The sequence below is a fragment of the Zalophus californianus genome, chromosome 17, assembly GCF_009762305.2.
Source record: "Zalophus californianus isolate mZalCal1 chromosome 17, mZalCal1.pri.v2, whole genome shotgun sequence".
NCBI classification, from domain to species: Eukaryota; Metazoa; Chordata; class Mammalia; order Carnivora; family Otariidae; genus Zalophus; species Zalophus californianus.
Window position 1 is genome coordinate 16,670,296 of NC_045611.1, and position 12,015 is coordinate 16,682,310.

General features: G+C 34.4%; 1 protein-coding gene across 7 annotated transcripts in view; it reads right to left on the minus strand.

Annotated features, from left to right (window-relative positions):
- Window positions 1-12,015, minus strand: part of NFAT5 (nuclear factor of activated T cells 5) — a 114,902-nt gene that overhangs the window by 53,794 nt on the left and 49,093 nt on the right. For 6 of the 7 annotated variants that reach the window (XM_027617074.2, XM_027617073.2, XM_027617075.2 and 3 more), the window contains one exon: window positions 9,077-9,202. In XM_027617074.2, the coding sequence (XP_027472875.2) occupies window positions 9,077-9,202 (126 nt within the window). Of the gene's footprint in view, window positions 1-9,076; window positions 9,203-12,015 lie in introns of those variants that run through there. The other variant, XM_027617077.2, reaches the window with a different exon arrangement.

Sequence of the window (12,015 nt, forward strand, 5' to 3'; positions counted from 1 at the left end):
AGGAAGAAGCTGACTCTGCTGAGCAGGGAGGCCTACTCAGGGCTCAATCCCAGAACCCTGGGATCATGACCTGTGCCCAAGGGAGCTGCTTAACTGACTGAGCCACCCAGGTGCCCCAGAAATTTCTGTATTTTAACAGCAAAAGAATCTTTTCATTTCTCAGGCCAACTTCCACATACGTCCTCATACCCCTGAAAAAAAGTTAACAATTTTCACTTTTAAATTAGATATGCTATTGTACATAAAACATCTGATCCTAGAGGCTCTATTTTAAAAAATAATTAGCACTGTTGTTGAAGCTGAAAGACTTGTTACTGATTTATTGGAAACCATCTTTTTCTTCCCCAGTCCATCAAATTGCCAATCAGCGTTCTAATACTACACAATAATTATTCTCCCATTTTTAATCTAAATTCTCCTAAAATAATTATTTTTACCTTGTCAGAGTACGTGGAGGGGAAGAAGGAAAGGGAGAGAGATAATCTTAAGCAGGCTCCATGCCCAGCACAGAGCCTGATGCAGGGCTCAATCTCACTACCCTGAGATCATGACCTGAGCCAAAATCAAGAGTCAGATGCTTAACCGAATGAGCCACCCAGGTGCCCCTATTCACAGGATGTTTATTAAAGAATGTTAACTGAAAAATAAAATGCTCACAAAATTTATAAGTGTCCTGACATTTATAGCAATGCTTTAAACATATCTTTTGTCTTATTCAATCCTAAGTATCTAAGCACAGTGTAAAATATGTACTAGGTATATATTATGCAATTTGGTTTTTAAATCCTTTCCTGTTGGAAAAAAAAGATGCTTTCTAACATCCAGTGATTTAAGTACTACTGGATAGCATCACTGGTCAATACTGGGTGAAGGGACTAAAGCCCAGAAAGAATCCTTTACCTCAAAGCAATTAAAGATAAAAGGGAATAATTATACTAGCCGATAACTATATTTATTACATTGTCAAAGACCCCAAGAAGTACAGGCTGAAGGAAAAAAAAAAGACAATTATTCAACTATTTTACTACTTGAAAGGGAACATTACGTTAAGACAAAAACAGAGATTATCACTATTTTTTTTTTAAAGATTTTTTATTTATTCATTTGAGACACAGAGATACAGAGAGAGAAAGCATGAGCAGGGAGAGAGGCAGAGGGAGAAGCAGGCTCCTCACTGAGCCAGGAGCCCAATGTGGGGCTTGATTCCATGACCCTGGGATCATGACCTGAGCCGAAGGCAGACGCTTAACCATCTGAGCCACCAGGCGCCCCAGATTATCACTATATTAACTTAGATAAGAATTAGAGAAAAACAGTTCTGAACAATGCTATATGAAGGTCACCTCAATGCTTTATCATGCAATACATTTTAATATATTTAGATTAAATAATAAAGGTACTCCTGTCAACTCTAGTCCAATGTCTTCACATTTTTTTAGAGGAGACCAAAAAAGGGGAAAGAAAATACTATTTGTATCATTAAAATCTTGTTATTTAATTACTTGGGTTTTACACCTGGGTCTGGATTAGAGTGGATATTAGATCCAACTGTAGACAAAACAGTGTCTAAGAAAAAAAACAGAAGGTAGGTCATATATTGCTTTCCCAGGAGTTTTGATACCTAATCGTGCAAATGTATCACTTCATTAAAAAAAAAAAAGTGGGAAGAGAATTCTAGGAACTAGAACTCTTTAATAGTCACCTTTTAGAATCATCCCTTTGGGAAATGTCTATTCTCCCCATGACTCATCATCTTCTATCAATGTCTCTTTTATATACAAGGGCTCCTATTAAGAGTGTGTCAACATGAAAGAATAAGTCAGAATGTAAATACAATGGCCCATGTGCAGCTCTATCTTGGCTGACAGGCAAAATTTCAAAGGTAAAAAACAGACTGGGTGGGAATGGAAAGAGAAGCAAAATAGTAAGGTTAAAAAGTTTATTTTTATAAAAATAAGACCAACTTTTTAAAAACTTACAAATGAAAGGAGAAACTCATGTGGGAGGAAAGTCAATGTTTACTGAATGATCACTAATTGTCAGGTAATGTTAAGTATTTTACATATCTATCTTTATAATAACCTTAAGAAAAAGTTGGTATTAGTGTCTAGTAACAGGGGTAATATTATACATTTATTTAACCTCCACAAAATTCTATCTATATGATAGAAATGATATGACAGCAATCAGATTCAAGTTAGATCCTTATGATACCAAAACCCATACTAATTTTATTATATTTTATATGTGGGAAAAATAAATAGAAATAAAACTATAATACGTGTGTGTGTATTATATCTAGATTATGCCCGTACAGGCCTGGCACTTTGAGGTGCTTTCTCAGTTATTTTCTTTTTTTTTTTAATTTTTTAAAAAGATTTTATTTATTCATGAGAGACAGACAGAGAGAGAGAGAGAGAGAGAGAGAGAGGCAGAGGGAGAAGCGGGCTCCCAAGGAGCAGGGAGCCCGATGCAGGACTCGACCCCAGGACCCTGGGATAATGACCTGAGCCGAAGGCAGATGCTTAACCATCTGAGCCACCCCAGGCGCCCTCTCAGTTATTTTCTATTTAATTTCATCGTCAATAACACCTTTTCATGAAGGAAGGACACACGGGAAATGAATTTTACCTCAGTGGGCTAAATAAATACTACTGATGGACATCTACTTGCATTTATTGATGAAAAGGTAATGTACCCTCACTTATGCCAAAAATAAATTCATCTTGTATCTAATATATCTCATGTCTTTATTACTTTTTAAAAGCACAGTTCATTTAATATTTTGACTTATTTTAATCATCTGCCACATGGTATTTTTAAAATTATGAAATATTTAAAATGAACACCCATGTTTCCTCTGCTCATATTTTAACAAATGCTAACATTTTACTACATATGATTTTATTTTTTATTTATTTATTATAGATTTTATTTATTTGACAGAGAGAGACACAGCGAGAGAGGGAACACAAGCAGGGGGAGGGGGAGAGGGAGAAGCAGGCTTCCCGCCGAGCAGGGAGCCCGATGTGGGGCTCGATCCCAGGACCCTGGGATCATGACCTGAGCCGAAGGCAGACGCTTAACGACTGAGCCACCCAGGCGCCCTGATTTTATTTTATTTTTTAAGATTTTATTTATTTGACAGAGTGAGAAAGCACAAGCAGGGGGGAACAGCAGAGGGAAAGGGAGAAGCAGGCTCCCTGCTGAGCAGGGGCTCAATCCTAGGACCCTGGGATCAGGACCTGAGTTGAGGACAGAAGCTTAACCTTAACCAAATGAGCCACCCAGGCACCCCTATACAACTAATTATTATAAAATAATTACTTACGGCGATTGGTATGGCAACACCTTTTACTTATGATATTATCAATCTTATTGGTGATACAAGAAAGTAAGACCACTTCTGTCCATTAATTAATTAATTAATTTTTTAAAAAAGATTTTATTTATTTATTTGACAGAGAGAGACACAGCGAGAGAGGGAACACAAGCAGGGGGAGTGGGAGAGGGAGAGGCAGGCTCCCGGCTAAGCCGGGAGCCTGATGCAGGGCTCGATCCCAGGACCCTGAGATCATGACCTGAGCCGAAGGCAGACGCTTAACGACTGAGCCACCCAGGTGTCCCTGTCCATTAATTTATTAATGTGAAATTGTACAAAATATATAAAAATAGAAACTATTTTATGCATGTATTTTGGCTATTGAAGGTTGAGAATCAGTGAGCAGTTTTAAAATGCTAATTTACAGGCTCAGCTAATATAAAAATGTGCTTTTTCCATGAGAAACAGAATAAATCACAATATTTATAAAGTTGTTGCTAAAAATTATCAAGAGGACAATAGAAAGTAAATATTTAAGGAATAAATCAACAACAGGCATGTGTACTTTTTGTCAATGATAATTTATAATACAGGTACTGAATTCTTACTTGTTTGTTTTTTAAGATTTTATTTATTTATTTCACAGAGAAAGACACAGAGGGAGAGGGAACACAAGTGGGGGGAGCGGAAGGAGAGGGAGAAGGCTTACCGCTGAGCAGGGAGCCCGATGCGGGGCTCGATCCCAGGACCCTGGGATCATGACCTGAGCCAAAGACTGAGCCACCCAGGCTCCCTAAGCTCTTACTTGTTTCTGAATTAATCATTATGTCCCAAATTTGCTTATGCTTTTTATTTTAATAATGCAGATGTTAACATAAATCTATATATACATACATACATATTTCTATATGTTTAATGTATATACATTTAGATTTACAATACAATTTCAGTAAAAAGACAGAATGAGGAGTAGAGTTTTTAAACCTATTTGCAACATTTTTGTAACTAGAATCTGACTTCCTTCTGGAAGTGGTCCAGTTTTCTAGAAAAAGTAGAAATGGCCATATGGAATAAAAAAGATCAACTCACAACATCAATACATAGGTTACAGAGGTGAATCACCCTTCCTGCTAATGAGCTTTGGGTTTAAATTTTAGGAATACTATACTACATAAATGGCCAAAATTCTGAAATATGTTCACCTCATTAACTTAGGACAGCAATCAAAGGCAAATTTGCTCCTCAAAATTTATTCAACTCAAGAAAATACAAATTACATATCTGTAAATACTTTCTAACACTAGTAAATAAATTATAATAAATTCAATGGACTATGTAATTCTGTTGCTGTGAATCACTGTTATTAAAACTTAATGTTCTCCTAGAAATCTATTCCAATTTCATAGACCCTGAAACTTGCAAAATTAAAGGGGTATATGGCTTTTCCAAGTCAATATCCTACACAATGCTTAGTCCAGGAACTACTGTTTTCTAAGTGAAATAGTAGCACACAATTCCCTGAGGACAATGACAAGAAGAAAAGAACTTGGACCCCAGCAGGAAAGAAGAGAGGTATCTTGTGCCTGAAAGAATTGAGATATGATGATATGCAAACTGTCTAGCACAATTTCTATTACACAGCCGGAACTCAAAAATGGTAACTTACATTTTCTTCAACTCATTTTTTGTACTGTTCTGTTGTTATGGATGGTTTAGAAATTCCTATAATTTTATTAGATGATTAAGATGTCTACAACACATTAAAGCATAGCTGTTCTCTGATAACAGGACATTAATTTAGCTCTCTAGCGTCCTCTTCTCCAATATAAATAGCACTCAATTAAGTTCTTTCAGTATAGAAAATACCTGTTAGGTACTTGCGATTTATTAACTGCTGTGGCATAAAATTCAAAGCACTATTGAGTAAGTCTCTCTCTTCCAACAGAAAAGTTTATTATATGGATCATTTCATGTAAAGTTATTAACTAAAATTACAGCCTTTAAAAACCTCCAGTGATCTAACTAGTGGAGATACTCAACAGGTATTTCTATTATACATGCTAAATCTGTGTGTACACCTATACATGTTAAAAAGCGCTACAAAGTGTCAGTATCCTGAGACTGTATTACTTCTTAAAAAAGTATTAATATATAATTACTGAAAGTAAAACAGCAATTTTATGAAAACAACTAACAAAAGAATCACTAACTAGTTATTCTTAAGATTCTCTGGCTGAATTATAAAACTTATCGTTTGTTTAGTTCACTGTTTATCTCAAGAATTAGAATAAAAATTTTAAAGAAACTTGAAACAGTTACCTTAGCAAAGTCATATTTTGAAACAAACTAATAAACATAATGCCATATCCCAAAATGAAGACAGAGTCTAGGATAGAATAAGAAAATGAACTGATTTCTTAAAATGAAGATTAAAATTTATTGTTCACTTCTGTGAAAGACTTCCTATTTTAATTAAATGAAGCAAATCTAGGATTAAAAACTATAAACATATAAGTAGATTTTAAAAAATACTTGATTGGTATATGAGTTATTTATCAATAAAGCTGTTATTTAAGAAAAATGTCTGCCATATCTCTTCGCAAAAACTCCCCAAACCCTGGTGTAACTGTGTTAGTTCTTTTAAATAATACTTGCATTTTAGCTCTTTATAACCTATACTATAGGATTCCCCCCTAAAAAAAACAAACAAAAAGAATTCTTTCACAGTATGCATTTCCTGAGCAACTCATTTTGCCAAAAATGCCATCAATTCATTTGGATAACTTTCTTGTGTTAGGAAAATGGCCCCTGTCTTAACTACTGAGAACCTACAATACTGTTCAGAAAGTCTGTATTTCTGAAACTTATTCATTCACATATTGAACCTCAAATTCTTAACTACCTTTCCAGTCGGACAAAAGCAAAGGTCTGCAAAAAATGAGAAGGAGTACAAATTTCAGACTGGTGATTCTGAACTATATCTCCCAGCTTTTGACACTTGGCCCACGGAGAGGGGAGGAGTTGTATAGAAGTAAGCCCTCTTTCTCCCAGCCCCAAACCTGGAACTTACCCGATAAAAAGATGTTATATAAAAGTGTGAATAGTACAGAGGCAGAAAAAGGCTTGAGAGATATTCTTTTATCCAATATTCTGGATTGTGGATTAGCAGCATCACGTTTACGCATTCCCTCAGTAATATGTAAAGGGAAAAAAATCTAGATTGGCGAATCTGAGAAACACATTTTAAATAATTAAGTAATAAAGAATGTACATGAACACCTATATGCCCAGCCTCTAAATTTTAAAATTTAAATTGATTTAGAACTTGTGAAACACAAACCTTTATAGCAGAACTAGAAGTCTGTTCCCACCAGGCCCTCATACCTGATAGCAGCCAATCCGGCTCCTTCAAAACTCTGAAGAATTAACTACATCAAGAGTCATCATTTTTATACATTTCATATTTAAACAGCAAATGTATAGATTAAAAATAAAATTCACAGAAGTCTAAATTAATGTGCCTTTCCCTAGACATCAAGTCTTTTGGCCAGGAAACACTGAATAACTGTTAATTTACTTCAAATCCTTCTCTTCGACAGTTATGTCACTAAAGATACTCATATGTCAAATAAAAAAGCAACTCCATATTGATACCTACTAACTGATTTCCCTACAGTAATTATTCTGTAATTTAAACTCTCTTACCTATAATGTTACAAGACAAAGTCTATTCTACTAATAAGACAGAATCCTAGAATAAGATTATATTGGTTACTAAAAGTAAATTTATGTAAAAAAAATTACAATGACTTGGTTTTAGATCATAGAAACTTTCTATATGTGAATAAGAAAGCTGTTAATGTTACCTCCTTACTCTCTTCACCTTCTTTGGAATTTCAATAACTTCTTGATCTAATAAGAATTTATTACTTCAGAATACTTCCTTTGGTTAATTCTCTTATTTTCATGATTTTCAACTCATGTCTTTCAATCTAATTTATCTGGAGAGGATTTTCTCAAATAAGGAGAGGGAAGGAGGGAGGATCAACATTCTATTAGTGACTCAAATTCAAGAACCTTCAATATCTATATATAAAAAAACTTGAAATTGAGTTTGGTATTACTTAAGAGGAAGTGTTCTTTTCCAAACCTAGCTGACATTTTTTCAGCTTTTAAAAGGAACTGGATCTACTGTCAACAGATGTTAAAAAGCACAGAAGAAACAGACTTTTAGTTCTATATAGAGTCAACAAGTCTATAAAAAATAATCTCAAAAGATACAAAAGAAATCAGTTAGTCAATTTCTACTTGTGGATTTAAAGTGAAATATTTCATTAAAATATTTTTTTTCATATTTTATCATCTGATACAATTTTTAAGCAATATTAAAAATTTTAAATTCCAGAAAAAATATTCAGGGACATTTTAGAACCCATTGGATATAAAGTAAAACCAGGTCATCTTACCAATTTGATTACTAAAAAGATCACAGTTAAATCCACAGAATCTGTTAGAAAATGTCTGGCAACACATGAACAGTGAGCAGGGCTGATAAGTTTCTTTGTTCTGTTTAAAGTTTTCCTGCCCTCAATCAGGAAGGCTGCACGCTGCAGTATACAGCTCAGGGAAAAGATTCGTACACAAGATTAACGGTACATTGGTTAATGCATACAAGAAAAATATATGAAGTTCCTTTACAGTACCAAATCCTTATTTAAACCACAACCTTCCACTTCACTGTTCTTTTTGAAATGAAATGAATTTACTGAAAACAATGCTGTGATGGATTTAAGTACCATTTAAAAGATGAGAGGTATCATTGGATAAGAAACCTCTATTTAGAAGGATAAAACATCAGAGCGTGTGTGTGTGTGTGTGTGTGTGTGTGTGTGTGTGTGTGTGTGTGTGTGTGTGTGTGTGTGTGTGTGTGTACATACATATATACATAACTTTTCACCTTTTTTTAAACCGAACACACTTAGCAGTGTATAAAACCCAACTAAAAAAAGAAATACAGTTGGGCAATCTAATATTATTGAAAGCACTCACTAATTTATCAATAACTAAGACTTTTTTCTATTAGCTTATCCATCAATCTTTTATTCTGGTTCATTAAAAAATGGAACCAATTTTATATAAAGTGTATGATTTGAGAGCAGAATAAAAATAAATTTGATAAATTTCAAACATTACTTTCCATACTTTTTCATTGATATTACAAAATGCTTTCACATAAATATTACATTCAAATCTTCCATTACTTTAAATTTAAAAGAAGTCTAAAGTCACATGTTTTTAAATGTAGGGAAAAGGTTATAATAAACATGCTACAAACAGAAAAGAGACTTGAGTGCTTGAGTTCTTTTTCAGATTATACAAAATATTTTTCTCTTTCAGTAAATTTTAAAAAAGAATTGTTAAATAGAGACTCGAATGTAATTTTCTATCCATAGCCTGGTATGTAACTTTTTTATGTGCAGTCAACAAAAGAGCTTCAAGCTTGTTTTCACATCTGAAGATAAGCTCCTAGAAAAGAAATGGCACTAACAGATGTGCCAATGTGAAATTTTAAGAAATAAGAATTATATCAAGAAATGTATACTGAAATATTTTAAGGTTAAAAGTATTTATTTTTAAACCTCTTAAAACAAACCCTCAAATCACACTCTTTTTTGATATGAACTTTGCCAGCACTGTTCATGTTGGCCAGATAATACACTAGTTTTCTTTAATAAAATAAAATGAAATGCATACCAGCAGCAACTACAGCTGGAGGAGGCGAGCCTGCCTCACCACCACTTGTCTGACTCATTGATGCTACAGACGTTTCTCTAGATGGAGGTAACTGTAACTCCTTTGGGAGAAGATCATAGACAGATTCTGTAGAAGGAAGGAGAAAAAAATTTTAAGAGAGTGAAAGTCAATAGCCTAATACATGAACATGTATTAATATATGAAATTAATATGTCTTTTTACTCAGGAGGAGAACTATATTATTCACATACACAAAAAAACTTCCATATAATTACTGTTGTAAAGAATTATTAGCAAATATTTTTCTTTTATTATGCAATTTTACTGAAGAATGAATTTCCATTAGTTCTGTCCCGTTTTCTTCTTGGCTTTTTTCTTTATATTTAAGATGCTCTCTAAAGTTATTAAATTTTAGAACTGGATAAACTCAGACAAAATATAAGAAACATCAAATAAGCCAAAATGATCCAATATCTTCCTCTATAATAATAAGAGTGTAACTTACCATACTCTTACCAGCTTTAAAATGGCTTCTCCAATGAGACCATTAGTCTAGCCTTGCTCTTCTACCCAGCACCGTATAGCAAATATTTTAATTCTCTATCATAACGCATTTTTTCCCTCCCAAAAAAAGCTAAACAAGGAATGTCATAGCTCAAGGAAATATTGTACTCTTTATTCTGAGCTATCTCCAAACTCTAGAAAGGCACAAGTTTGGATACTCTTTTTTTTTAAAAAAAGATTTTATTTATTTGACAGAGAGAGAGAGAGACAGCAAGAGAGGGAACACAAACAGGGCGAGTGGGAGAGGGAGAAGCAGGCTTCCTGCTGAGCAGGGAGCCCGATGTGGGGCTCGATCCCAGGACCCTGGGCTCGTGACTTGAGCTGAAGGCAGACGCTTAACCGACTAAGCCACCCACGCATCCCTATCTTTTTTTTATTATGTTCATATATCTTTTTTTTTTTAAAGATTTTATTTATTTAATTGAGAGAGAGAGAGAGAGAGAGCGCACGAGAAGGTACACAAGCAGGGGGAGTGGGAGAGGGAGAAGCAGGCTTCCCGCAGAGCAGGGAGCCCGATGCGGGGCTCGATCCCAGGACCCTGGGATCATGACCTGAGCTGAAGGCAGTCACCCAATCAACTGAGCCACCCAGGCGCCCCATATGTTCATATATCTTTTTAATGTACTTTATAATCACTGTCCATAAAATTACGTTTATATCTACTATTTAAAAATTTTTTTTGTATTTATTATTCTATGGTTTTGGGCACAAATAATTCTCAGAATATCTGGTAAAGGTAATAGAATCAATGTTAGAAGGAACTTTAAACAACCACTTAGAATCATATGCCCATTTTCAAAAAGAACTGAGACACAGGGTTTAAGGGACTTGCCCAGTATTCCAAGAAAGCCAACATTCCAACAAATAAAAAAGAGTATTAATCATTTGCATGAGGGATTAAAAAACAAAGGCAGCACTCTAAGACATTTTATCCTTGATAACAAACAATACTTTTAGTAACTGATCACTGAATACATAAATACTTTGATCCTTCCAATTAATCTTTGAATTATGTACACCAACTTTGACATGGATAGGGATAAGGAAGAATGTCCTGAAGGAAAGCTAAAACTATAAGTTTTACTATTAAATGATCTTCACTCACAGCACAGAATCAACTGAAAATTGTCTTTTGAAAAACTCTATTACTAATACTTAGAGAACCTAATTAAAACAGAAATGCCAGTATCATCAAATATTGATTTTAAAACAATGTTTCTCAATACATGCTGAAAACAAGACTTCTTTAAACATAAGAGAAGCATACTCAAGTCTTTTTTTTTGTCCAAACCAAAAGGAAATATGAAAATAAAAATAGTGTAGATGAAAAGAGAAAGGATCTACCAAAATATATCCATCAAGGAAAAAAAAAAGTCCTAGTAATAGTCCATCACTAACAGCACTTCACTAATTGGAACTATTTCTCCACTTCTTTAATTATTAAAATAAATAAATCAAAACAAATCAAACCTGTCTGGGCTGAAACACTCTACCTTTCCCAAAGAAGTGTATAAAATTGAATCTGTATTAGAGGTATAAAAGCAATGTTAATAAAAATACAGTGGAAAGTAAAAAAAAAAAAAAAGAAAGCAACTAAATATAGAACTTATTATATCTTAGTCCTCCACACAGCCTACCCCCCAAAACAAAGTAACATGCAAGGTGAAGAAGAAGGTGTAGGAAGCATGGACTCATTCCTTCATCAAAGGTATTTTCTGATTAACTGACTGAAGTGTTTGGAAATTAAAGAAGTCAGCGTTTTATCATATCTACCCAAGGGAAGAAGCAGTTAATACAGTCATTACCACCATAGGTTCTGATTTTAGACATAACTGGGTTGGCTCTGCTACTTCAAACAATCTCTGTAAGACTTAAATCCTCATTTAAAATTTTTCTTTTATTCCATTATCTTTTTTTTTTAAGATTTATTTATTTATTTTACAGAGAGAGACACAGCGAGAGAGGGAACACAAGAAGGGGGAGTGGGAGAGGGAGAAGCAGGCTTCCCACAGGGCAGGGAGCCCGACGTGGGGCTCGATCCCAGGACCCTGGGATCATGACCTGAGCCGAAGGCAGTCGCTCAACCAACTGAGCCCCCCAGGTGCCCCCTCTTTTGCCCCATGATCTTGAAGAAACTCTCCCCGAGCTATAATTGTATAACCCAACCACATATACTGGCCTTACTCTTAAATCTGCTTCCCATAAGACATAAACAGATTAAAGGAATATAAATTATGCTGTTAATACTATTGTCATTTACTCCTAAATTCAATCCAAATTACATTTACAATATCCACTACCCAATGAAAGAGCTCCTGAATAAGACCATAGGTATTTTAAAATCCATGAAATTGAAAAATAGTCCTAAGTTGGTA